At 38.9% G+C, this 24,449-nt stretch overlaps 2 protein-coding genes across 2 annotated transcripts in view; both read left to right on the plus strand.

Annotated features, from left to right (window-relative positions):
* Nucleotides 1–24,449, plus strand: part of slc6a9 (solute carrier family 6 member 9) — a 214,310-nt gene that overhangs the window by 81,184 nt on the left and 108,677 nt on the right. The window lies entirely within an intron of this gene.
* Nucleotides 13,136–15,746, plus strand: klf17 (Kruppel like factor 17). The gene is made up of 3 exons (XM_042497756.2): nt 13,136–13,354; nt 13,472–14,546; nt 14,671–15,746. The coding sequence occupies exons 1-3, from the start codon at nt 13,274–13,276 to the stop codon at nt 14,844–14,846; spliced, it is 1,332 nt and encodes a 443-aa protein (XP_042353690.2). The 5' UTR covers nt 13,136–13,273; the 3' UTR covers nt 14,847–15,746.

Genomic DNA, 24,449 nt, shown 5'->3' on the forward strand with positions numbered 1-24,449 from the left:
AATTTTTAAATTAAAATTGAATTTTGAAAATACTATTTGTATCACAACACTTTTGCTTTGAATAATAATCTGTCATATTTCAGAGACAAGAATCCTCACTGGCCCTTCCACCATTCCTCCATATGAGATCCAACCAAACCTAGCATACTGCTATCAAGAATATGGCCTCTACAGTGAAATACATATGATAATATGTCTGCACAATATTAAGAGAAGGCTTCTATCTTTCCTTGTATTTGCCCTTTTCAGAGGGCTGCATGATAACACTAATAAGTAAAATAAATAAATACATAAAAGTGGTTTATAAGTTCCAACCACTCACATATTACCAATAAGTAATTGACGCATTACAATTAATTTTGACATTTCACTGCTGTTACTCAACAATCGGATAGAGCATATTTTCCCTGCAAGCTACAATGTAATCCAAATCCGAAATGGAGGCTTGACATGACTCACATACTGTATTTCACTAGTTTCTTTATCACCCGAGACTAAGAAAGTGACACACAGTTTGTAATCATCACTGGACTGTCTAAATGATTATGACCTCTGTTTTGCCTGTCAAGTCTATATTTACTGTTCATGCTAAGGAAGAGCAAGTGAAAAATGGTGCAATGCAAATGTTACACAACCATCTAGATTTACAAATAAAGAGCAGTGGGCTTACTTCCACATACAGCATTGAAAGCAAACAACTAAAAAAGGCCATCTCATGAGCAATTTTTCCTGACGTTATACCAGTGTTTTTACTGGAACGAAAGAGTCATGTTCAGACTCTTTGGTTCCAGTAAAAAGGTTGCTGTAACTTAAGTTTTCACAGTCATTGTCATAGTCCAGTTAAAGCCCTGGGTAAGATAAAAATAAAAGCATATCAACAGAGTAGTAGACTGTAGAGACCTCACATCTTCAGTCAGTTAAAGAAGAGTCTCTGCATTTGTCACCCAACTAGTGACTCATCAGTGATATATTCAAAATGCAAAGATACCATGCTAGTACTCAGATGGCAAACTCAAAATAATGCATCTTCGATGCAACAGTACTTTGAGCTAAATGCTAATACCTGGGTCTCTCGATGACAATTCTAACAAGGAATAATATTTTTCATGTTCACCTTCTTAGTTTTGCATGTCAGTGTGTTAATATTTGCCAATTTGCACCAAAGACTAAGTAAATCTGAGGCTGATGGGAATGCCATTAATTCTGCATCTATTTAGACATAAAGTGCAGTATTGCACAAATTGAAAATTTGACCTGACAGTTGAGGGATCACCCAGATTATTACAGTTTATTCTGAGGGGAAAATGAATGTACCAAAACCCATGGCAATCAATCTAGTTGTGGAGAAGATAGTTTATTTTAAACCTCAAATGTCCAAGCTCTTGCATTGATGATGGTAGAGTCTGACCGCTGCGCAAAGCCTTCTCCAGCACATCCCAAAGATTCTCAATGGGGTTAAGGTCTGGACTCTGTGGTGGCCAATCCATGTGTGAAAATGATGTCTCATGCTCCCTGAACCAGTCTTTCACAATTTGAGCCCGATGAATCCTGGCATTGTCATCTTGGAATATGCCTGTGCCATCAGGGAAGAAAAAATCCATTGATGGAATAACCTGGTCATTCAGTATATCCAGGCAGTCAGATGACCTTCTTTGAGCACATACTGTTGCTGAACCTAGACCTGACCAACTGCAGCAACCCCAGATCATAACACTGCCCCCACAGGCTTGTACAGTAGGCACTAGGCATGATGGGTGCATCACTTCATCTGCCTCTCTTCTTACCCTGATGCGCCCATCACTCTGGAACAGGGTAAATCTGGACTCATCAGACCACATGACCTTCTTCCATTGCTCCAGAGTCCAATCTTTATGCTCCCTAGCAAATTGAAGCCTTTTTTTCTGGTTAGCCTCACTGATTAGTGGTTTCTTAAGGCTACACAGCTGTTCAGTCCCAATCCCTTGAGTTCCCTTCGCATTGTGTGTGTGGAAATGCTCTTACTTTCACTATTAAACATAGCCCTGAGTTCTACTGTTGTTTTTTTTCGATTTGATCTCACCAAACGTTTAAGTGATCACGATCATTCAGGATTTTTTTCCGGCCACATTTCTTCCTCGAAGACGATGGGTCCCCACTATCCTTCCAGTTTTTAATAATGCGTTGGACAGTTCTTAACCCAATTTTAGTAGTTTCTGCAATCTCCTTAGATGTTTTCTCTGCTTGATGCATGCCAATGATTTGACCCTTCTCAAACAGACTAACATCTTTTCCACGACCATGGGATGTGTCTTTCAGCATGGTTGTTTAGGAAATGAGAAGCAACTCATTGCACCAGTTGGGGTTAAATAACTTGTTGCCAGCTGAAAGATAATCGCCCATGCAGTAATTATCCAGTAGGAGGCTCGTACCTATTTGCTTAGTTAAATCCAGGTGGCAACTTTTTTTTTTGGTCAGGCAGTGTATTATTGCAATCCGTCAAATAAGTGTTGATATTTTACCAAAGCAGTGGATCAACCAACAAACTCATAGTGACACAACCATCTCCATGTTGTGAAATAAGCCTGAAATGGTTCATGTCTCCTCAAAACTCTGTAACAGTGAGTGGCAATAACTCACTTAGTGCTGCATATTTTAGTGGCAAAATTCTTTCCCTTTGGATTTATGGTCTGCATGGGTGGCCCTGCTGGGAATTGAACTCTTAAGCCAACCATGAAACACCATATTGACACAGAATACGCAGTGTGTTTTACACAATGCGTCCTGCCTCAGCCTCTCACTCACCCGTGTTGTGCACCCGCTTTCTTTAGCTTGTCTCCATGGCCCGTGACAGAAGGAGAAGAAATGAGGTAATTCAGAGAGCACTACGTCATTTGACATCCATCAAAGATATTTGAATTTCTCTTCATTGCAATGGTTACGGCTTTCTGAAAGTTGAACAGGTCGGATCATTGTCATTCGTATCCCAGACCTGCCGTTGGAATGGTTCGAAATGGTCCCCGCAAAACAAACACAGAGATGTGTGTGTAATCCGACATGCACACACACACATTCAGAGTTGAACACCATTATGTGTTAAATAATAACCAGAAATGTCAAGCATCATATGTTTTCCTTATGCCTCTTACAGAATCTCAACAATGGCTGTGATTTTGGCCCTTTGTCGTGCGTCCATCTAGAGTATCATGGCTGGTTTGAAAAGTTACACAGTTCAGCCAGTGAAAGATGAGCTAAGTGGAGCAGCCAAGATGGACGAAGAGCTATCGCTTATTGCCCAAGAGCACAATGATTTCTCCTAAACAGATCACATAGACATTATGCTTCAAATGCAACACTATCTCCGTGTTTTAGCACACAACGTTTCTTCCCATTGCCTCTGTAATGACGCAGCTATTGTCAGACATTTTCTTTAAACAGCCCCCCCACTTGTAATGATATGAGCAGGCTATTTATGGCACAAAGTTGCACGACTAACAGTGGTGTCAGGTCTCAGCGTTTATGGCTATGCCTCTTGTGTTTTCTGACCTTTATAGAGTAAAATAGAAAAGATTGAAAGTTCAGTCTTGACTTTGGTAACAGTTGACACAATAATCTCACCCCAATATCCAGATTTTTAGCCAACATAGGCCAGAAATCCTTAAAATGTTTATGGAAATTTGAATCCTACACATTGGCAACTTTATCTACAAAGAAAGACCATGTCACAGAGAACAGATTATAGGCCTACAACTAATATATATATAATTATAGAAAATAGAAGAACAGTGGTGCTGAATATGTTTAATGTGTTTTGTCATAGCAGCCTTCTTAACCTGCTTTGATGGTTGAATTCGCCCAAATATTTACCCTACATAAACATGGTTTCGATGTTCTCATCTTAAACCAAAAGAGGTTGTTTCACAAAATATCACTCTTTCATTGAAAATGCAACATCAACATACAGCACCTCTCTGTAGCTGGATTTTATCTTGACTCTTTATAGTAATTTCTTTGTAAGACGTACCAATGAAAGCTGTTCTTACACTTAGAAAATGTCAGAGCTACAGAGGGCAATTTTTTTTCTGTGCTCACTTTCCTGTTGTACACAAAGGGATCATGATCATGTCCTAAAGCCAGAAAATGGTTAATTGCAAAGCAAACCTTACCATGGAGGATTCAAAGGGAAAATAGCTGATGTTCCAGAAATACCAGGTTACAACTGCTTCTAATAAGAATATAAATGAATGGTTTCACTTGCCTTCTTTGCATTCTCCTCATATGTTAATTGCTGTCATTTGACACTGTAAGCTGTATGTCAAAGCTAACAAGTTATCTACATCAGTCTGGCTGCCAAGTCAAAGTATGTCCACATAAAGCCAGTTGCATTTGTAAATCTTCTTTTTTCTCACTTTCACCCTTCTGTCCAGACCTCAATGGTTTTTTTCCCTCTACAGAACTGAGCTTTTCCAAATTGGCCATCAGCATGTGTAATTCTCAAAACACTTGGTTAGTGTTTTAGAGTGAACGTGGTGACAAAGACCTTTTCTGAAATTGTTGTGTAAGCCAGCCTGGTGAGGATTAAGTGCTGTTTTCCATATTTCTATTAAAATTAAAGGGTAATTTCAGCCTTTTTTTTCTACCTGGACCTGGACCCGATTTTCCCTTCTTTTTTTTCCTAACTAAATGGTACACTTGTGCACCGTCACTGTAGTCCAGTAAAAGTTGTTATTTTCGCCTCAGGTAGGCTCAGATTGTTTTTTTAAGTGTCTCTCTCTTTACTTTTGGCTCCAGTTTGTTTGTCATTATGTCTCATTCTCAAGACATGATGTCACCTGCTGAGAAGGGGACATGAATCTATTCAAATGTTTTAAAATCACTCCCGAATCAGTTGATATTTTACACCTTTAATTGGTAATTGAATTATTGTTTTTGCCATTACACTGCCATGCTTTTGTGTGTAACATTCTATTCTACCAGTTTGACATAGTAACTCCACTCCGTCCTGCAGCAGGTGTTTCCACTCTTGAAACAGTGGTTTTCTTAGGAAATTTAGCTTTTGATTTCTTCTCCTCTTTGACTGGCAGTACTCAGTAAACATAGTCACTGCAGACCTGATGGTCTGAAAGTTCAAGTGTATGGACAGGAATAAGGATCCATTTGTAGCACAAGTAACCGCATCTTCAGCGTGTCCATATCAAACTAAGGTAATTTATGAAAGCTTTGCGAGGTGTCGCTCACCCCAGTTGAAAAATGCCAAAGTTAGCAATCTGTGCACTGTGAACATTCACTTTAAATGCCAATATAGCTTAATAATTATTTGGTTTGACCCACTCCTCACCAGATGTTGGCTGTGACTGTGACCGAAAAGACGGTTTAGAGATTTAATGTTGTTTCATGTTCATGTTGCTGAGGAGTTTCAATGTTGACAGAGGTCTATAGAAAAACACCTGGAAATGTTAATGACGATGCAAATCAAAAACTGCTATAAAAAAAAAGATGCAAGGCATCCATTCTCATCTTACTTTTGACTTTTGGTCTTGTTCCTTAAATTCTAAGCATATGATTAGTTAGCTTTCACTGTTTTGCTGCAATTTAGTTATAATGAATGCTGCTTTTGAATGCATCTCTTCACTGAAAATCTGTCTTAATCATCTGAAGTCTATTTTGTGCTTTCATTTTTTGTGCCACTGGATGTGTTTTTAATTTCAAATGTGGGTTTCCAGTTGTGAGATGACTGTGTTTCCATTGAGCAATGTTATGCAGCTTTTCTTGCGATGTTATACACTTCCCCTCTTGCAATAACATTCCAAGAAGCAGATGATGGATGATCAAAGAATCAGCAGGTTTATTTCTTTTGTAGCTAGCTGTCATTATTTCCAATCAAAGGCAACAAAGGCGTTATGCAAGCAGTAATGGAAAGGCAAGCCCCTTATACGTGGGAGCATGAGAGCTTTAGAACTTTTTTTGCAATAAATGGGAGGGGTTTTTTTGGCTTCGAAATTGATGTGTTTCCGTTAGGCATATTTTATATTCACTTTCATTTTGCGCAATTTGAGGGTTAATGGAAACCAGCCTACTGTTTCCAGTAAAGCAACATCCACAATCTAGCATGCATAATGCATTTCTCAGTATGTTTCTCAAATCCTGTATTTCTTTACATACAAGTCAGTGGTTTGTGATTATTGTAAGTACACGGCAACAGAAAACACACACACACACACACACACACACACACACACACACACACTCAAACAAACACACAAGAGGTGGAATAGGTAAGCAGCCCCTGAGGTAAAGAGCGGGCTGGTAGCGGGCACCAGGCAGACTCTCAGCTCTTGCTATAGGCTACTATGGAGAAATGTAGAGCTGAAACTTAGACAGAAAGAAGTGAGACCGGTTCTTCCCAGCACACTTGAATAAAGTGCTAGATCAGGTAGGATAACAGCTCCTGGCCTTTAAGTCAGCTCTTCTGTTCACTAGAAAGTTTTGATGAACTATCGCACTTTTTTATAGTGTCCTGTGGCAAGAGCTTAATACTTATAAAAAAAAAGTTTGATATATTTTTCCTCACAAATTCACAATTAAATGCAAAAACGTACAGGTGTGCATCCTGAGTGATGATAAAACCTCTTCAGTGATATGGTAATACCTTTTCCAGATTCTTTCCTTGTATTTTATTACCACATCCTCAGACACTGACTCATTAACTGTCTGAGGTTTTGAGCAACACTGTCACGTCAGTAGGTTTATAGGTTCTTATTTAAACTATTTCCACTACCCTTTAGCCTTTCTCTGTGCATAAGCAATCCAGACATCCATAGATGCACATGACATAACTTGTACATTGTAAATATGTGACTGTATCTTGCAGGATACCTACTAAACAATTTTGAAAATGTTTAACTTTGTGATCACATTTCTGCAAAGGATGATGGCTGGGTTGTGTGCACTTCTCTTGAACTTATTTTGTAGAGTGTTACCTTAGCCTATGATGTCAGCGCACAATCAGAGGCCTTGTTCAGTGTGACAACCATAGATCATATAAGTAATGCACTTAGCTACCTTGACGTCACCCGCTGATTTGTGGACTTCTGTTATTGAGCCCTCAGGTTTGGCCATCTTGTTTAATTTTTTGAGCCAGAAGTGACCGTAATTATAGCATGAATATATAATAATGTAATTCGTAATTTTTCTGTCTCACTTTTGGTACATCCAAAGTGGAACTCAGTTGATTTTGGCAAACCCTAACCCTAACCCGTAGAGACTGAATTCAATTAATATATGTTATGAATCCAACCCCCAGAAAAGGAGAGAATGTCTGACTGACATTGTTAGTCTTCTGCGCAGTACAGAAGCTGGTCTGTACTGTCTGTTCTTTTGTGCTTTTTCTGATGCCAAGCGGAGCATATTAAAAAAAAACAAAAAACAAAAAAAACAAACTACTAACAACTATCTTTGAATCACTTTAAACTGCAGAGCAATAGGAGTTGAGAAATCTGAGGACAATACATCTAGTATCTGAAAACCATACTTCTTGAGTAAAAGTAAAGGGATTTTACCAGAAACTGCCTCTGTAGAAGTTTAAGTCACCTATTAGAACATAACTTTATTAAAAGTCATGAAATATCTTATATGCACTGTACTTAACTTTCAAAAGTAATTCATGATGTTAAATGCCTTTTGTACAAGTAAATGGTGGTTATAAAAACAAAAAACAAGCAGTCAAGAACTTTAAAAATGATGACTTTTACCTCTTGGTAGCATATAGTACACCACCTTAAAAGTGGAGCCTATCATATACTTAGAGAAAAACAAGGTATTTTTACAAGGATACAAAGAACTAAATCCAGTTTTTCCTTCCTTGCCATTGCCGTCATTCGTCCGTCCCTTCCCTCCTCCCTTTCTCTTTCATTTAGTAACTCAGAAATTTAGGGAAAATGTATTAGAGTAAAAGTATACATTTTAGTAAGGCAGTATATTGGAGTAAAATTCAATAGAAATAAAAAAAAAAAACTCAAAGTACAGATACTTCCAGAAAGTACTTAAATACTGTAGCAAAGTATTATTGCTTTATTACATGAAACCATTGCTTAGGTAACTGTACATTCTGTAATAAAAAGCTTGTTTAATCCACAGTGACAACACCAGATTTCTGACAGGTCAGAGATTCAAGATGAATGAAGAAAATGATGTAGTGACTTGTGTACACACTGCATCCGTGTCTTTCTTTAGTCAGTGTCTCATTATCATTCCAGCCCCTAATTACGTCTGATCCTGATCACACACACGAGATACGTAAATCAGCCAACATGGTGCTAAGCATGTGGCACCCTGATCTCATTAGCCTAACAGCTAGCTGCTAATAGCTCCATTAGTGCTGAATGCTGCTAAACCATTTAGTGACTGTGAGCTTTACGAAGCTAAGCCATTTAGCAACATTTTGGCAGTGCAGTGATCTTTTGTTTGATAGAACAAGTTCATTAGCACATGGTATCATGTTGAATCAGCCTCATGATTTAATTTGAATGTTTTGGATACTTTTTATCAGGATTTCCCCATTTATCAAATACAATGGAAAGATTCTATGCTATTTGTAACATTATTATTATCATTAAGCAGTTGTATTGTGTGCCTGGAAGGCTTCAAATACAAAGCAGCACTGGGTTATATCATGAAATGTTTATCACTATAGTTCATCATTTTATATATTCTGCGTAATTTATGAGTATTTGTATATTGCATTACTTTATGCATGTCTAACCCAGTCCAGTCCAGCAGGGTTCCCGCACGTCCTTAAAAACTCTCAAAAGGCATTGAGTCTATTTATGTAAAAAATAAGGCCCTAAATTATATTAGAATGTCTTAAATCAGTCTTTCAAAAGTCTTAAAAATGCTAAGACATGGTTAGTAGGATTTTTAGGAATTGTTTTTCTGATGTTTCATTCTAAAAAAAGGGGGGTGTGTTACAGAATGCCTCTTGAATTAACCAAAGATTCATGTAGTATGTCACAATAGATATTAGGCAAAATGCTCCCGTATCTTAAGTAGTTGATGTCAGTTTATGATTTCTTTTCCTTCAGTTTTGGCTACTGTAAAATTGTTCTTAAATTTCAGTACAAGTGGCATTAAAAAGGTCTTAAAAAGTCTAAAATCCTTGGTCCAGTCACTCAAAGAGTCGTCCGCGCCTGCAGTCAGACTGTTTGACCCAACAGGCGTCAAACTCTGGCCTCAGGAAGAGCGCAACTACTGATTACATGTCCTCAGGCCGATGTTATTGCTGTTCTTTTTTTCCCATGATTCTTCTCATCAGTTCACATTTGTTCTTAGTTCCTCTCCTCCCCACCTCCTTTTGAAATCTTTCTAGAAGGTAACTAACCCGTCTCTGCACTACAGATTTGCTTTCTGTTTTTTTTTCTTTAATAACTTTGTTGGTTTTTCATGCCATGCAAGGCAGCGTATTTATCCAAGATAACGGCTGGGTTTCCCCTCACTTTGTGGGTGATGGAGGATAATTGCTGGTGTTTTGTGTGTGTGTGTGTGTGTGTGTGTGTGTGTGTGTGTGTGTTTGTGTGTGTGTGTGTGTGTGTGTGTGTGTGTGTGTGTGTGTGTGTGTGTGTCCCTATATTCTGCTAAGTATTGGTCCTGGCTGTTCTGAGCACAGCTACTGTTTGGACAGGAACACAAAAACAATGTGTATATATAGACGAGTCTAAATGAGAGAATGACAGTGATTGTACAACGCAATTGCCTAAGCATGCCAACACACATTTTTGTGGAAAAAAACAAGCTTAGTTTACAGTATGCAAAGTTGATCTGTGGGAAAATTCCAGCATTCTAAGAAGACGGCACATTTAGAAAGTGGTCCCCAACCCTTTTTGTCTGACATATATACAGCTACAGGCCTCTAGGATGAACCCAAGCACCTCTTAACTGGCACATACCATCAGACGAACCAGACATTATTTGTCTCAACTATTGATCCATAACCATAAGCTAACTATTTTTAAATACTTAACCATTAGCTTTATCTAGCCTTGTTTCCTTTTCCACCTTGGGTATTACTGCAGTAAATAAAGATGGAGTTGTTTTGGCAACTTAACTATATTGCATCAAAGAAAAGGTAGCAGAGAGCAGAAGAACAAAAAAGATGGAGTAAAGGGATTGGAATAGACCAAAAACATTACCATATACATCTAACATGTGCTAATGCAAATAATCTCTCCTTCCACTATGAAAACAAATCTTTTAAAAACAACTCAACTTTAAAATAAAGCAGTGAACTAAAAAAGACAAGTATTTAAGTGACCAGTCAAGGAAATTCAGACAACAAAAAATAGAATATTCTAATTTTAAAGAGGACAGGGAGGAAAGCTTTTAAACTTAGAAACACAAACAATTGAACAAGATAAACCACTTTTTATCTCCTTAGCTCAGGAACAATTTCAGTGTTTCCAGGATGAGATGCCTTGGCTCTCTCTGTCTGTCCTCTTAACTGTAATCTAAAGTAATTGTGTTTAGAAAACACTTGAGCTGAAAGACTTCCTCCCTTTCAGAAAAGCGAGTCACAAAAGGAGAAACCTGAGCCCAGGGCGATTCTTTATCTTGACCTGTCTCTCTATTCTGGGCTAGTTGTTATTTTACATGACCTGGGTTTGATAATACTTTTGATGGAACAAGATACAAGATAGTTTTTTCTGTGCGAGAATTCAAGTTTTCAGTGGCTTTTAGTTTTGGTTTTTCCTTCAGTATCTTTCAGTATGTGGGATACTGAGACAAATAATCTTGCAGGCTTCATTTTGCATAAGTAGTTGACCATTAATAAAGCAATATATATATATGTATATATATATATTTACTAAATAGTTATCCTGCGTGTGTCTATCTTCAGCTAAGTATCTAACGGTGACCACAGAGTGCAAGTAGAGGAAGCAAGTGTCTAGTTTTTCCTGAGGAAGCAGTGTCCATTTCCACTTGGCTTGTGGACAGAACCGGAATTTGCTTTGCGTAAGCCCAGCTGGTTAAAAATATCAGAGTATAAAGGCAGCGAGCTGCAGGACGCTGCCTTTCACAATACCTGCCAGAACACAGAGAGAGGAAAAATGATTTGCATTGGTTAGTTTGGCTTTGTTGCTTTTTGCAGGATTTAAATATCAAACCAAAGTTTTCCAGTCTAATGGAATGTGCTGTAGGGCATAGGACTAGTGCTGAACTGATTTTACTGCAGCTTTTTATATAAAAAATAAAATAAAGAAAAAAGAAAGCCTATCTAAACACCTGTAGGAAAGAAGTTTATATCAAAAAGGAATGGTATTATTAAAAAAATGTCACCAAAACTACTTTTCATTGCGTTAACTGTTTATTTTATTTAATTGTTTCTTCAGTTTTTCTGTAAGTGTGATGATAATGGCAATCATTAAACCAAACGCATTTTTTCTTTTCTGCTGACTTTCTAAAACATTTGACGAAGATGACAAAATACTGAGGCATTGCTTTTAGGGCAAATAAGGAGGTACGTCATGTTTTATGTTGTATGTGTAATGGGAGAAAAAAAGGTATTTCCTTTTGTTTTACAAAAAGTCATTCACAGTGTGTTTGTGAATTATTTTTTTTTAAGTGTACACTAGGTTATCTTATGTAGACCCCAGCGAGATTTGTCTGTCCATTAGATCTCTTACATACTAACACTGATAAAGCACATCTAATTATTGTCATTATATTTGCTTCTATTTATTTGTTTTTGCTGTTAGTTAATTGTAATTAAAACCACTACGTCTATTCAAATAGTTGAATGGAGTGGTGGCATAACAAATATTTATTTTTGTGTGTTGTTTTTTCTTTTTTTATTTATTCATATTTTTTATGCAGTCTCTACAATTAAAAAATATACATTTTAATATACATTTTAATTTGAACATTTGTATACCAAGAAATCAAGACGTTAAAATGAATATACAGTAATCCCCACCTAAGATATTTATTTGTGTCAATTGAAAGATAAATTTCAATCACTATCCAGACCTTCATGTTGGGGAATAACATTTACAGAAAGGTCTAAAAGAACAATTAACTGAATACATTCATTTAAAAAAAATGTTGGGGTGGGGGGCGGCAAAACTGGCCTGTAGCTATGGCCCAGAGTAATAGAGACAAAAATGCTGATATGAGGATACACTCCAAATAAATGTGTGAAAGCACTATTCAGATGAAGCAAAACCTGTTTGGTCCTGTCGGCTGTTCTCTTTCAGCTCTCCTCCACCGACCATCCACTTGTACATTACCATAGTAATGACTGCAGGGGACTGGGCTGCTGGGGGAAGGCCATTAAGAAACATGTCGTCCTTTGTTGACATCCAGATTAACAGGTTGTTTCGATGAGCCGCCGCTTCACACGTCCGTGTTTGTGTTAAACATGCAAGGGATCAGCTCGGGACAAATTAATGATGTGTTAGCAAGTGTGCGTGCGTGTTTGAAGAGGCTGGGACGAAACTGTGGGGGATATTTCAGCTGGGAAATAAATGTCTCGGAAAATCGGTCACTTTGTGGGGTTGAAGGCAGAAAATTGTGACAGTTTGGATCGATTTATTTTTGAATGTCAAACGAAAAACGTGTAATTAAACATAACCCAAGCGAGGCAACTTGGATGATATTTTTACGCACTAGAACTTTGACTTTCCAGCGCTTCCTGAGTGTTGCCAGGTTTAGTGGCGCCCTCTGTGCCTGCCTCAGGGGAAACGTGTGGTTCCCCACGAGAGAAGATAATGAATTGCTGCGGTGGATGTGCATTGATACTTTTACACGTCACATTTATTCTTTTTGCTCTTTTATGCCGTGCCGAGTGATGACAGTACAATGGGTGCATGGAGATTTTAGAAATCACTCTCAAAAAAGTTGGCGAAAAGTTTAGATTCTTGTGCGTTTTGAAAGACGAGTCTCTCCTATTCATCCGCTCAGTGATGCAAAACATTCATAATCAACTGTTCATTCAATTAAATTACGGATGATTATCTTGATCATGCTTTACGCACTTGGGTAACCTACCTTCTTGACGCACCTGAATGCTATGTTATGTTTGTTTGTAGTGTTGGTTGCCGTGGGGGAGGTGTGCGTGTGTGTTCGGGTATAGTAGCCACTCCTACCTGAGCTATAAGAAGCTCCAACAGCTCTGTTGACACTCAGAATCTGAATCCTGAAACGCTCCTCAGCTGTCACAAAACAGGCGATCTATGGACAGAGAGCAAAGTCTCTGTTCGCGTTTTTAGTTTTCAATTTTTCACTTTTTGTCGTCTAAGCGGTCAGTATGGCTGTGGCTGAAGCAGTGATGCCTGCCATCACATCGTTCCCAAGTGTTCAAGCGATGGAAGGAAAACAGTTCGACAATGTAAGTAGATGATTTAAAGTTATGAATCCTCTAATTACCATTTTACATGTAAATTTGATTGTTGGTTCAAGTTTGGTTTTGTCTTTGTCTGACTTTCCCATTTGCGCTTTTGTACAGATGTGTAAGGTGGGTGCACGAAGCAGCGCAACAGGTGGCACAGACAATCCGCTCATCGAAGTGGAGTTCAGCATCGTGCAGTCTCCTGCTTTACTCCCCAAAGACGACGATGAGCTGGGGAAATTTTTGGACCTCGAGTTCATTTTGTCAAACACCATCAACTCCGACGTCGCGAGCAACACCGAGAACATTTCTCCGGCACAGCAGTGCGCGTACTCTCTGCCGGAGTCGCCGGAGAGCTGCAGCGGGAGTTCCGTGCCAGACTGCAGCGAGCACCCTCCTTCTCACCTGGCCGCGCAGAGCTACCACGGCACGGTGAGCTTCACGGGCTCGAGCCCAGTCCGCAGTCTCGTGGCGGAGCTTCTCACGCCAGAAATGAGTTTCCCGGGAGATAGTTCACCGGAGGGCGCAGGGAAGGCGAGAGACGGGCGGGAGTACACCGAACTGCGTGCGTTAAATCCTATTCCAGCAGCTCCCACTCATCACCAGTTGGCCACGTCTCCTCCACCGCTTGGATACAAAATAAAAACCGAGCCGGTAGGTCAATCCTGCATGATGGCTGCAGGTGGCGGGAACTTTATGGGACAAATGTATGAGCGGCACCAGATGCGCTCCATGCACCAGGCAGCTTTTACGCACCACCAGGCTACAGCTCCAGGATATGGTGTGCACTCCATGCAACACCCAGCGCCTCAAGGACGCACAGACTGCCATTTGTCGCAAGTGAACTCTCATCTCCATCTTCAAAACCACTTCATGAACGCGCATTACCAACCGCAGTATGGGCACCAGAATTTGGCACACTTTCAAGGACAGTATAGCATTCACAGAGAGCCTGTCCGCGTTCACCAGCAGCACCACTCGGCTTCTGTGCAGGGGATGATGCTTACACCACCGTCGTCGCCGTCGTTGCTGGAGTTTTACGCACAGGATGAGGCGGGGAGCATCAAGCAGAAGCGAGGACGCAGGTCATGGGCTAGAAAACGCGCCGCGACGCACAGCTGCGAGTTCCCTGGCTGCGGGAAGACATACACCAAGAGCTCGCATCTCAAAGCCCACATGAGAACACACACAGGTGAGCACTGAATTTTTTTTTCCTGAAACACTTCTGAACAAAAATTGAAATTGTATTGGTTTGCCTTTTTTAAATTAACACACTGTAAATCCCGTCCTCTAACTCCTTTGCTGATGTCTCTCAGGTGAAAAGCCCTACCACTGTAACTGGGAAGGCTGCGGCTGGAAGTTTGCCAGGTCAGACGAGTTGACCCGCCACTTCAGGAAGCACACTGGACACCGACCTTTCCAGTGTCATCTGTGTGAGCGTGCATTTTCACGCTCAGATCACCTGGCGCTTCACATGAAAAGGCACATGTAGGCCACATTTAACCTATGGACACTTTGGTATCCAAATCCATCAAAAGATTATGCCAGGAACACCCCAGGGGAAGCATGAGTTGGATATCTTGTGCATCTGGGCCAAACCAATGAAACAAAACGTTCCTGTAGGGACTCGTGTTGTGCCTTGGTACCACACATTTCTTCTTGTAGGAGCTTGTTTATGTTTTTCAAAAGTAAAGTGCCTCTCCATCAGAAAACAGAATGAATGCAAGTGGTTTTGTACATATATGTGGATATATGAATAAGTGGCTAAATTATAGGAGTTTGTATTTAAGACATTTCCTTGCTCTGTCTCTGAAATAACTTATTGATTGTTGGTGAGTGCCTTAAAAAGCTTCCTTTTGCTTCCCAAAGGGGAAAACTGACTGTGGGCAGGACCCAGAAATCTGTACATATGTAAATTGTATTTTTGTAATGTTTACATCTTACATCTTTGATACTACTTAAATCAGGTCAGGGTTTTTTAATGACATTGTTTCATTTTATTTTCTTCAGTTTTTTATGTTAAAGCTATGCTCAGCATTGCAGGCTTAGCCTGCATTTCAGACATTTATTTTGTGAAGGTTTGACGGAACAACAAATTCAGGTACTAAAGTTCATTTCCAGTCCCATTTTAGGAACATCAAGTGTAACTCCACCCTCATGCCCCTTATTCAGATGGCATTTACAGCTCAGTGTCATCTGGGGATGGGTTTCTTTTTGTTTTTTTGAAATAGAAGATATGTTTTTTGAAGAATGAAGAAATCCACTGCAACCACTGGTTGATCTGATGAACTTGAAAGGAACAGAATTGCCACTCAGATGTATATTTTTTCTCAACAATGCAACTGTTTTTTATGTGCTTAAGGGCTCAGAAAATAAAAAGTACTTTTACAAATATGATTGTCATCGCCCCTTTTTCCACACAATTCATTGTCTGCTTACAGTTTTAGCAGGTTTGTTGGCACTGATGGTATTTCATAATTTCTTTCTCTTAAAGGGTGACAAAACAAACAAAGCATGTTGAAGCTGAAAACTAAAAGAACTATGCAACCTAACCAGGTGTACGGTGTAAATGTTTGGCTAGATGTTTATAGTACAATAAATTTTAAAAGTCGCACAATTTTATGGGATGTGATCTACAGCTATGGTGAGAAAAACTGAGCATCTCTGTGTAATATTAATACATTTACATCAACCTCTATACGTTGCAGTTGTAGCTCATAGGTCAGTGTCATCTGGGATGACCTGGGCTGCGATACTAATTGTTATACTGACTTTTACTATCATTGCAAGTGATGTACTGACAACATACATGGTCAGGTGCCTCATCACTGCTTATGAAAGACTGCCCTCTACTGTTCACTTATATGACAACATTTGCCTCATCTCATGAATGTGGTTACAAGTTCCCATGGATCAGGCCATTGTATGTTGGTAATGCATTTTTTTGGTGCATATAGTATTTCGCTGCATATGTGATACATTAAGCTGAAAGTACTGAGGGGAGTGGAATGTGTGATGTATAAATTCTGATAAATAATTATGTTTCTCAAAGATATTTTACTCATCCAAAAAAGAAAATAACAAAGGAAATGTTTTCTTTTACAGTGATCCATTTCCAACCAATTACACACAAGTAAGCCTAAAAATATTTCACACTGAAACTATACAAACATGGGCCAATGCTGCCAACTGCACAGCAAACCGAACAAGACAATCATATCTGTGAAACACCTCTGCAATCACTTCAACAAATGAGGTGATACCACCTGCAGCGGGACACATGTCCACACATGACAGAGACACATTGATGAGAAAAACTATGACAAAAATACAGAAAACACGACTTCACAGAATCTAATTTGAAGTACTTCTTCTTTTTAAGGTGTCATTGATTTCTTTTCTCTTGCTCACCATAAACTATGCTAGGATTATCTCTTATCTATGTCGCAATGAAGTATTAAAAAAATCACATGTGGGGTGATTATTCTATAGTAATCCTTCCACGCTGTAATTATCAGATGCTGCTGTAATTTCAGCTTAACCCATTTTGACAGTCAGAAACAGATGGACTCTCATGCTTCATATAGGAAACCAGGTGTTCAACTGATACTCTGTACAATTTACCCAAATTTTAAAAATAATCTAAACAGCGATTTTTTATTATTTTTGAGCAGATTATTGTATAGGTGATGGAGGATAATTGCTGGTGTTTTTGTTTGTCTGTGTGTGTGTGTGTATGTGTGTTTTATTTTTTAGCAATCATCTATACTTAATTGGCTTCTTTTTTTTTTCTTCTCCCTGACACTTGGCCATCGTTCCATTAGCTCTTCGGTTATTTTAACTACTTACTTTTCTAATGCAGGATGAGATGAGATCAGTTCAGGTCTATCTTGAATAAAAACCCAAACTTTAATAACGATATATTTAGTTTTCTTAACAGAAATTGAGATATGGGCCAACTGTATATTCATTAAAAAACTTTTCTTGCATCCTTTAAAATTAAGAGGGCCTTGCAACCCCCTGTAAAGCCATGGCCAGGACCCCCATGTTAGGACTAGAAGAGCTTCCTGTCTGGAGGATGCGTGTATTGTTTTCTCTGTCATGTCTCAGTTTCCCCACTAGATGTCCTCTTTGGTTTAGTTTCTGCATGTAGTCTGAAGTATCTGTTCGTCAGGCTCTCTAAGTGCACTTGTTGTCATTAGTAAAGCTTGTCTCCTGCGTACAAGCTATTTAGATCCTTTTGCTCCTCGAATTTTGCCTCAGTATTTCTCTTTCTCACTGTGAAAAAATCTGTCGCTGCTATTGTCTCCAGTGGTGAAACTACTGATTTCTTGTGTTTGTGTTTTGAAGTATCTATCCAGGGTAGAGTCTTTGAGGAGAGCAGCACATTTATTTAACAATCCTCTGCAAATACATTACACATTAATTTCGCTGTTCCCTAACTTGAATAAGAAGTGCTCTGACTGATACAGAAAGACAGATGGGGGATTTGTAGAACTGAAGTGTTCCAGTGAGTGTTGGGGGGTGGGGGGACTTATTAGTACCATAACTAAATTAAAAATTAGCTGAATAAATTGGTTGAGAGACTGAACTTATTTAAAAAAAAAAAAAAAAAAATTAAAAAAGTGGAAGCTGTCTGGTGGTTTAGTCCGCCCCGGCACTAGGATTCGTCTTTAAATGCAAGTAGAGCTGAGTGAGCGACTGCTTATGCAGCTGAAGCACCAGCATACTCGTGTATTTCCCCTCCACGGAATCAGGGCTCTGCGAAAGAAAAACAAGAGTCTAAGGAAAGCAAATTTAATCGAAAACGGTGTGAGAGACATGGATCAAGAGAGGAAGGGCGAGGGGCCCACAGAAAATGCTTTTGCATAGGGCCCAGAATTTGATTACCCCCGGCAAGGCCCCAGAAATCAAAAGTCGCTAAATGGAGGTCAGCCAGTCATAGTTTTCTCATTTGCACTTGTAAATTTCCTTTTGAATTATCCTATAATAAGTTGTTTAACTTCTCCTCTGACTTTTTTAATTTAAATTTGCATCACTGAGACACTTGTATTTGATGAAATGTAGTCAAACTGATCACAGAGCAGTTGTGTTTGGGTTAATTTGTGTGCAGAATATTTATCAGAAGACATGCTTTGAAATTGTTCTCAGGAGTGATAGCAAGGCCAATGTGAATTGCAGTGATCACTGACCTGTCATGCAGGTGCTGCTTTTAGCCACACACAGGCAGCATAACACCACACTGACTGGGAACACACTGCTACTGGGAGCTGGGTTTAATTGAGCCATAAATCAGTACTAAATGGGCAACAGAGTACACCACTGGAGGAAATGAAATCGCAAAAGAGGCAAAGAAAATAACAGTGCAAACTGAAAGTAGATACACAGAATGTTACTTACCATTGGAATACAATTATTGAATTGAAGACTTGAGACCGTCAGATGTGGTTTCCTTTGGGTCTTAAAGTATTAAATGCCTCTAAAAACCTGTTTCATTCACAAATTTAAGCCTGAAGTACTAACAGAGAGGCTTTTCTTACCAGGGAAAGCACAGGTGGAGCTAATATTTTTTTAAATTATTCTGCATCATTAATCATTATGTTGTAGGTCACACTGTTGTTTTTTCTGCTATGACGTCTCAAAATATCCTCAATGAAGGACAATTACACACTGCACACTTCTTATTTGATTGTTAAATACACAGATTATGTGGCAATATACTCTTGTTCTGGATTAAGAATATCTTTTGTGTTCCTTAAATAGGTAGACTTACTGTTAATGCCCACATTTTACCAATTGTTTAATTATATCATACTTACAATTTTCCTGAACTTTTCAAATGAACTTCTTTACAGTTAAACTTGTGAGGATGACACCTTTCTACAAGTCAGGATTCTTTCTGACAGTTTCTCTCTTCTGTTTTGGCTAAAATATCATCTTTCTGACTATAATTGTAACCTAGACAAAACATTTCTTTAGCATCCAAGCTCTGATGAGGTTTTGATAGAACACATATGGATAAGACTTCTGGGAGCTGTCGTTTGTTGAAGGAACTAAAAGTTAGAGGAGCCAACACTAATCCTGAAGTGGTTTTTGGCCCTCCATTATGCCACGTTTGGTTGTTGGACGTATACCAATTTATACAAAGATGAATCAGTGTGAGAGTGTAAAGAAAGTCTCTGTATTAGGTTCCTACTTTGCTTTCAAGCCCTGAATGCACAAAGATTTACAGAAACTATTGTATCCCCACACTGTCCAGGTTTAATTCTTTTCATGGCAGTTGCAGTTGTCTGTATCGACCTGAAGAATGATTATCATATGTATTGACCTGGTTAATGATGGCCTTAGCACTGACTCATTAAAACACCACCTGTGCTTAGCACCTTTAAGGCAGCCTAGATTGGAGTAATGATTGCACTGTTTACACATGGTATTCACATTTGTCCTCAAATGCAAGTGACCACTTTGGATCAGATCTCACATCCTTGTTCTATATGCAAATAAACACATTGCAGCAAACAATCAGCATGTGGTCCAGCCCTCTCCACATGCATGACTGTACTGTAACCCACTCCAAAGCCCCCCCCACCCCCGACCCCTCTCTTCTGTCTCACCTCAGGTCACCATCTACTCTGCTAATTCCTTATGTTGTCCTCCCCTGCCACCAACATTTTCATTGGTCCATCTTCCCACTCACCCACTCATACTGGTTATTGCCAGTATTACATGCCTATTACATTTCAAACTCCTGGCTAAAAAGAAAACGTGTCACTGCTCACAGATTTACTGTAAATGATAGCAGCCTCATCCAGATTACCTGCAGTCATAAACTGCAGTCATTCCCCAATTAAGATGGCATTAATCAAAGTGACGTCAATAAGTATCATGAGGGACTTCCTAGCATATCATGATTTGAACTTTTTGTTTATTAAATTGAGACTTGGATGAACTATGGAGACAACATGGCTGCACTTTATATTTACTTACTTACTTACCTGTGACACATGCTAATACCAGGTGCAAAGAGGGCCTGTACATAATTTGAGCCTCAGTCATTGCTCATATGTAAAATACATCATACTCCAGTATGCAGTATTTAATGCATTTTTCATACTGTGAAATATGGCAACCAATTAATTATTTTGACTTTCTAGTACCTCTGTAATGGGTTTCTAAATATAACTGATGGTATTTTTAATTAGGGTATCTGGTTTTGAAAGATCAGACTGTCTGGCACACATCCACCCCCTCATCTGTTGCTGGAAAATGTGGCAGCATTTGGAGAAATGCCAAATGAAATTTCAAACTGAGTATGCTAAGAGCCTTCAGTTCTTATCTATTATTCTGTACACAAATTTGCAAACAAAGATTAGGCTTTGCTTCCAAGCCAGCTGTTGAGAATACTGATTAGCAAAAACAGGTGTATGTACCTGTCTTTGTTTTAAATATTGTTAATATAGAGGACCAATGAAAAGTCCAATCACAAGACTTACTGGGCCACTGCATTCATATTTATACACTGAGAAATAGCAGTCACGAGTTACTTCTTGTTATTAATGATACTTCTTCAAACAGTCTGAAATCTGTTAAAATCCACTTTCAGACTGCATCACTCAGCGATCTAAACTTTATTAAATTGTAATCAGACAATCACGCCCACTTTCCATAGTGGTCAGGGCCACATGTGTGAAATTAAGCAGAGTTTTAAGTCATCTAATTCCTATTCTCCACACATTGTTCCATTGTGCTTCACATCTCTGCATCTACATGCTGAATTACACTGATCGCTGTCTGTTGTTAGCAATGAGAGCTATGTGATTTCGGAGATAGACGGCAGGCATCTGTGTTAAAGTTATCGACCTGTCATCAGTTGTTATCATTACCATTACAGATCTGGAAAATTGCACCTTCTAGTGGGCCAGAAGGTTCATATCTAATGGTTTGAAACAATCACACTCATTTTCCTTTGGTTTAGGCACCAAAACAATGTGGTTAATTTTTGGAAAAGATTCACATGGGATACAAACAGTGGTCTCCTGGCCGAAAGTCTTGCGTTTGTTTGACCTATCCATCCACCCTGACCTCCTCAAGTGGACTTTTTCACTCTTTATACTACATCATCAGACTTCTTCCTTTGTTCCTATTATATTTGCTAGAGGCTGAAGCCTTACAATGAATGTAAATGCAGGGGGTATAGGTCCTTACCACCTCAAACCTGTGCTCCCGATGAAAACTGATAATAGCTATTTAATGGCTTGATAATATTTAAGGTGGGTACACCAAGGGTGCCCTTACAGGGGAGAAAACATGATGCAGTGCCATGTAGGCTGCCCTGCTAGTAAAAGTTCTACTCACTGGTGCCCCATGCAGTTGGTGCCCTTTTCATTTTTTTCGCCCCTTTCCCTCGGACAGCATGAGTCCACCACTGCTGAGGAGCTTAATTTAGACAGTACCTAAATTCCTAGAACTGTTCCTGGGTTCCTGGTGTGTGTTTGACTGGTAACCTGTCAAGGGTGTACCCTCTGTTCTCCACTGCATGCTGGGATAGACTCCAGCCCAGATTTACAGTTTAGAGGAAGTGTGGGTATTTTGGAAAAATACAAAAGCAAATCCAGCTGCCCTCGACTAGGTACTTTTTGACATTGTATGAAGTGGATGATTGAGAATCTCCTAGATAAAGTTACAAGTACAGGTTACAGTGACTAATAGTTGTATGTCATGAAATTAGATTCATGTATCTGTGAGGAGACCGAAAAATATTTTTACCTGTGAGTTGTTTGCTCTATGTCATAAAAAGCTATGTGATGAGCATTTTAATAACCAGATTATTTCTTTAATCAAACATCAATATGTGTATTCAACCCCTTTGTAACATGACTCTATCTGTAGTTCACTTGGGTGGGAATGGTAGATTAGTATTCTACGTGAGTGCATGTGTGTGTTGTCAAGGAGGCAAAGCTATGTGTGCCCCTATAGCCATGTTTACCTAACCCTTGGGATTCTGGGTTTTGTCAACGGCCACTAGGTCAGAAGTCAGTCGGCACACTCAGTGTGACTGGGCAGAAAGCATGGCAATAACCAAAAAGTCATCATAAAATGATTTAACTTAAAGGTCCCACATTATGCTCATTTTCAGATTCATACTTGCACATGGGGTTTCAACTACAACATCTTTACATGCTTTAATGTCTAAAAACGGCTTTATGTATTCATACTGTCTGTCCCTGAAATGGTCCGTTTTGCATCCATTTTTTAAATAAGTATTTCAGTACTGGAAAGATGGCCTTTTGATAGAACTAGGCTATCTTTGAAGGGAAAAGATGCAGATAATTTTTAAATTGGTGCCTCATGACCAGAGAAAACGGAGAAATGGGACACTTTTGCTCAAGAGGTATAGAAAACCCACAACTACCAGAATGCATTTCTCCACACCAGACCAATAAATCCTCCTGCTGCTGGGTGATGTAATGCAAACTCACGAGTAAAACAATGGTAACCGGCTGAACCGGCAATCTCATATTACAGTTAAGTGCTTAACTAAAACGTCTCAACAAATATTTGTGGTGAGAAATAAGCAACACAGTAATAGAATCTTTGACCTGTTATATTTGAGTATTTTTATTTTTATATTTGGGCAGCGCTGCTTTTGATCTTGGATCTGTAGCGCCAACCTTCTCTTCATAAACGCTCACTATTACAGCTAAACAGAACATTAAAATGTTTTTCTGAAAACATTAAAATGTTTTTCTGAAAACATTTTAAGCAAGATATAGGCAGTGTGAAAGTATAATTTTTACAGTTTGATCAGATTTTGTCGGAGTTTAACAGAAAAGGATAGGTTATTGATCTGTGTGGAGGCACAGTCTTCAGTTAGACTTATAGCCCCAAGACCCAGCAAATCTCTGCCAGGTGACATGTTTTGCATCAATTTGCATCATCCAGAGTTGTGCTTGGAGTGTGGCGGGATATCTAGGCACTATTTAGATGGAAGGAAGTTTATCACAGTTGATTTACACACACTACTCACTTTTTTGATACAAAGCTGGTTGAAAATAGGCGAAGTATCCCTTTAAAGCCCAACTACCTAAAATAAATTCAGGCTGCTCTGATTGGTCAGTGTTTTCAGAATTTCCACAACTGCGTTCTTGGTATCCCTGCACCATCATTACAGCTGGGGAATGAATGTAACGGCACTGTAGCAGCAATTTGTACCTTTGTATAGTATAGACGTGACATCACAATTTCACAGAAGTCCTAACAGCTCATTTAAAGGCAAATGTTTCTGAATACAGACTGTTTGCATTTCTCTGTGGATTGAGCTTTTTGATACTTTCACTCTAGTATTGATATAGGACCTTTGTTTGCATTAGAATTAAAAAAAGATATGAAATCTGATTTTTTTTATAACATTGCACCTTTAAAGTGACAGTATGCCCCAAGTAACATCTGTGCACATAAGAAAAACATAGTCAAACATATGGATTACTCATACAAATCCCTGAAGGAAACATATATATGTTGAGGGGGGCTGTTTCTCAGACATGCCACTCCCGAAACACTCAACTATTATCTTAAGGTCAAAGAAAGGGCAGGGTGGAAAAAAGTCATGTTACTATAGATACCAGAGGAGACTTTTAGGTCTGTGAGTCAGTCTCATCTATATAAAAGACAGGGTGACAGTTATTTTGGTCTTTGCATTAGCTTTACCAAAAATGAGAAGTTATCCCATAAAATACAAAACTAATATTGTGGCAAGTAATCTCATACAGGAATGGGATATGCATCATCTTGCATAATTCTGTGTTTCACTGTTGCATGATACAGGGAGTGAAATGGTTCATTTGAGGTAGACTGGATCTTCTCCTGACAGCTAAGAACATTTTTATCTAAGCTGAATTATCCCTTTGAAACCTGAGCAAATTGGTATGATTTCTTTCAATAGAAGGCAATGAGCGATTTAAGAAGAAATTACCCAAAAAATTGTAAGAAATAATTAAAAACTACAAGAAAATTACCTCAAAATTGGCACAAACCAAAAAAAATCAAACCAATTTGTTCAAGGTTCAAATGTTTTAACTGCATGTGAAGTGTAGAG

The sequence above is a fragment of the Plectropomus leopardus genome, chromosome 12, assembly GCF_026936395.1.
Source record: "Plectropomus leopardus strain MGB_pleo_1.0 chromosome 12, ASM2693639v1, whole genome shotgun sequence".
NCBI lineage: Eukaryota > Metazoa > Chordata > Actinopteri > Perciformes > Serranidae > Plectropomus > Plectropomus leopardus.

What these genes read in the sequence shown, in the direction of transcription:
- klf17 (XM_042497756.2), top strand. Translation starts at nt 13,274, where the DNA reads ATGGCTGTGGCTGAAGCAGTGATGCCTGCCATCACATCGTTCCCAAGT. An exon ending in AAGGAAAACAGTTCGACAAT is followed by an intron (nt 13,355 to 13,471) that starts GTAAGTAGATGA and finishes GCTTTTGTACAG; the next exon opens with ATGTGTAAGGTGGGTGCACG. An exon ending in CCACATGAGAACACACACAG is followed by an intron (nt 14,547 to 14,670) that starts GTGAGCACTGAA and finishes GATGTCTCTCAG; the next exon opens with GTGAAAAGCCCTACCACTGT.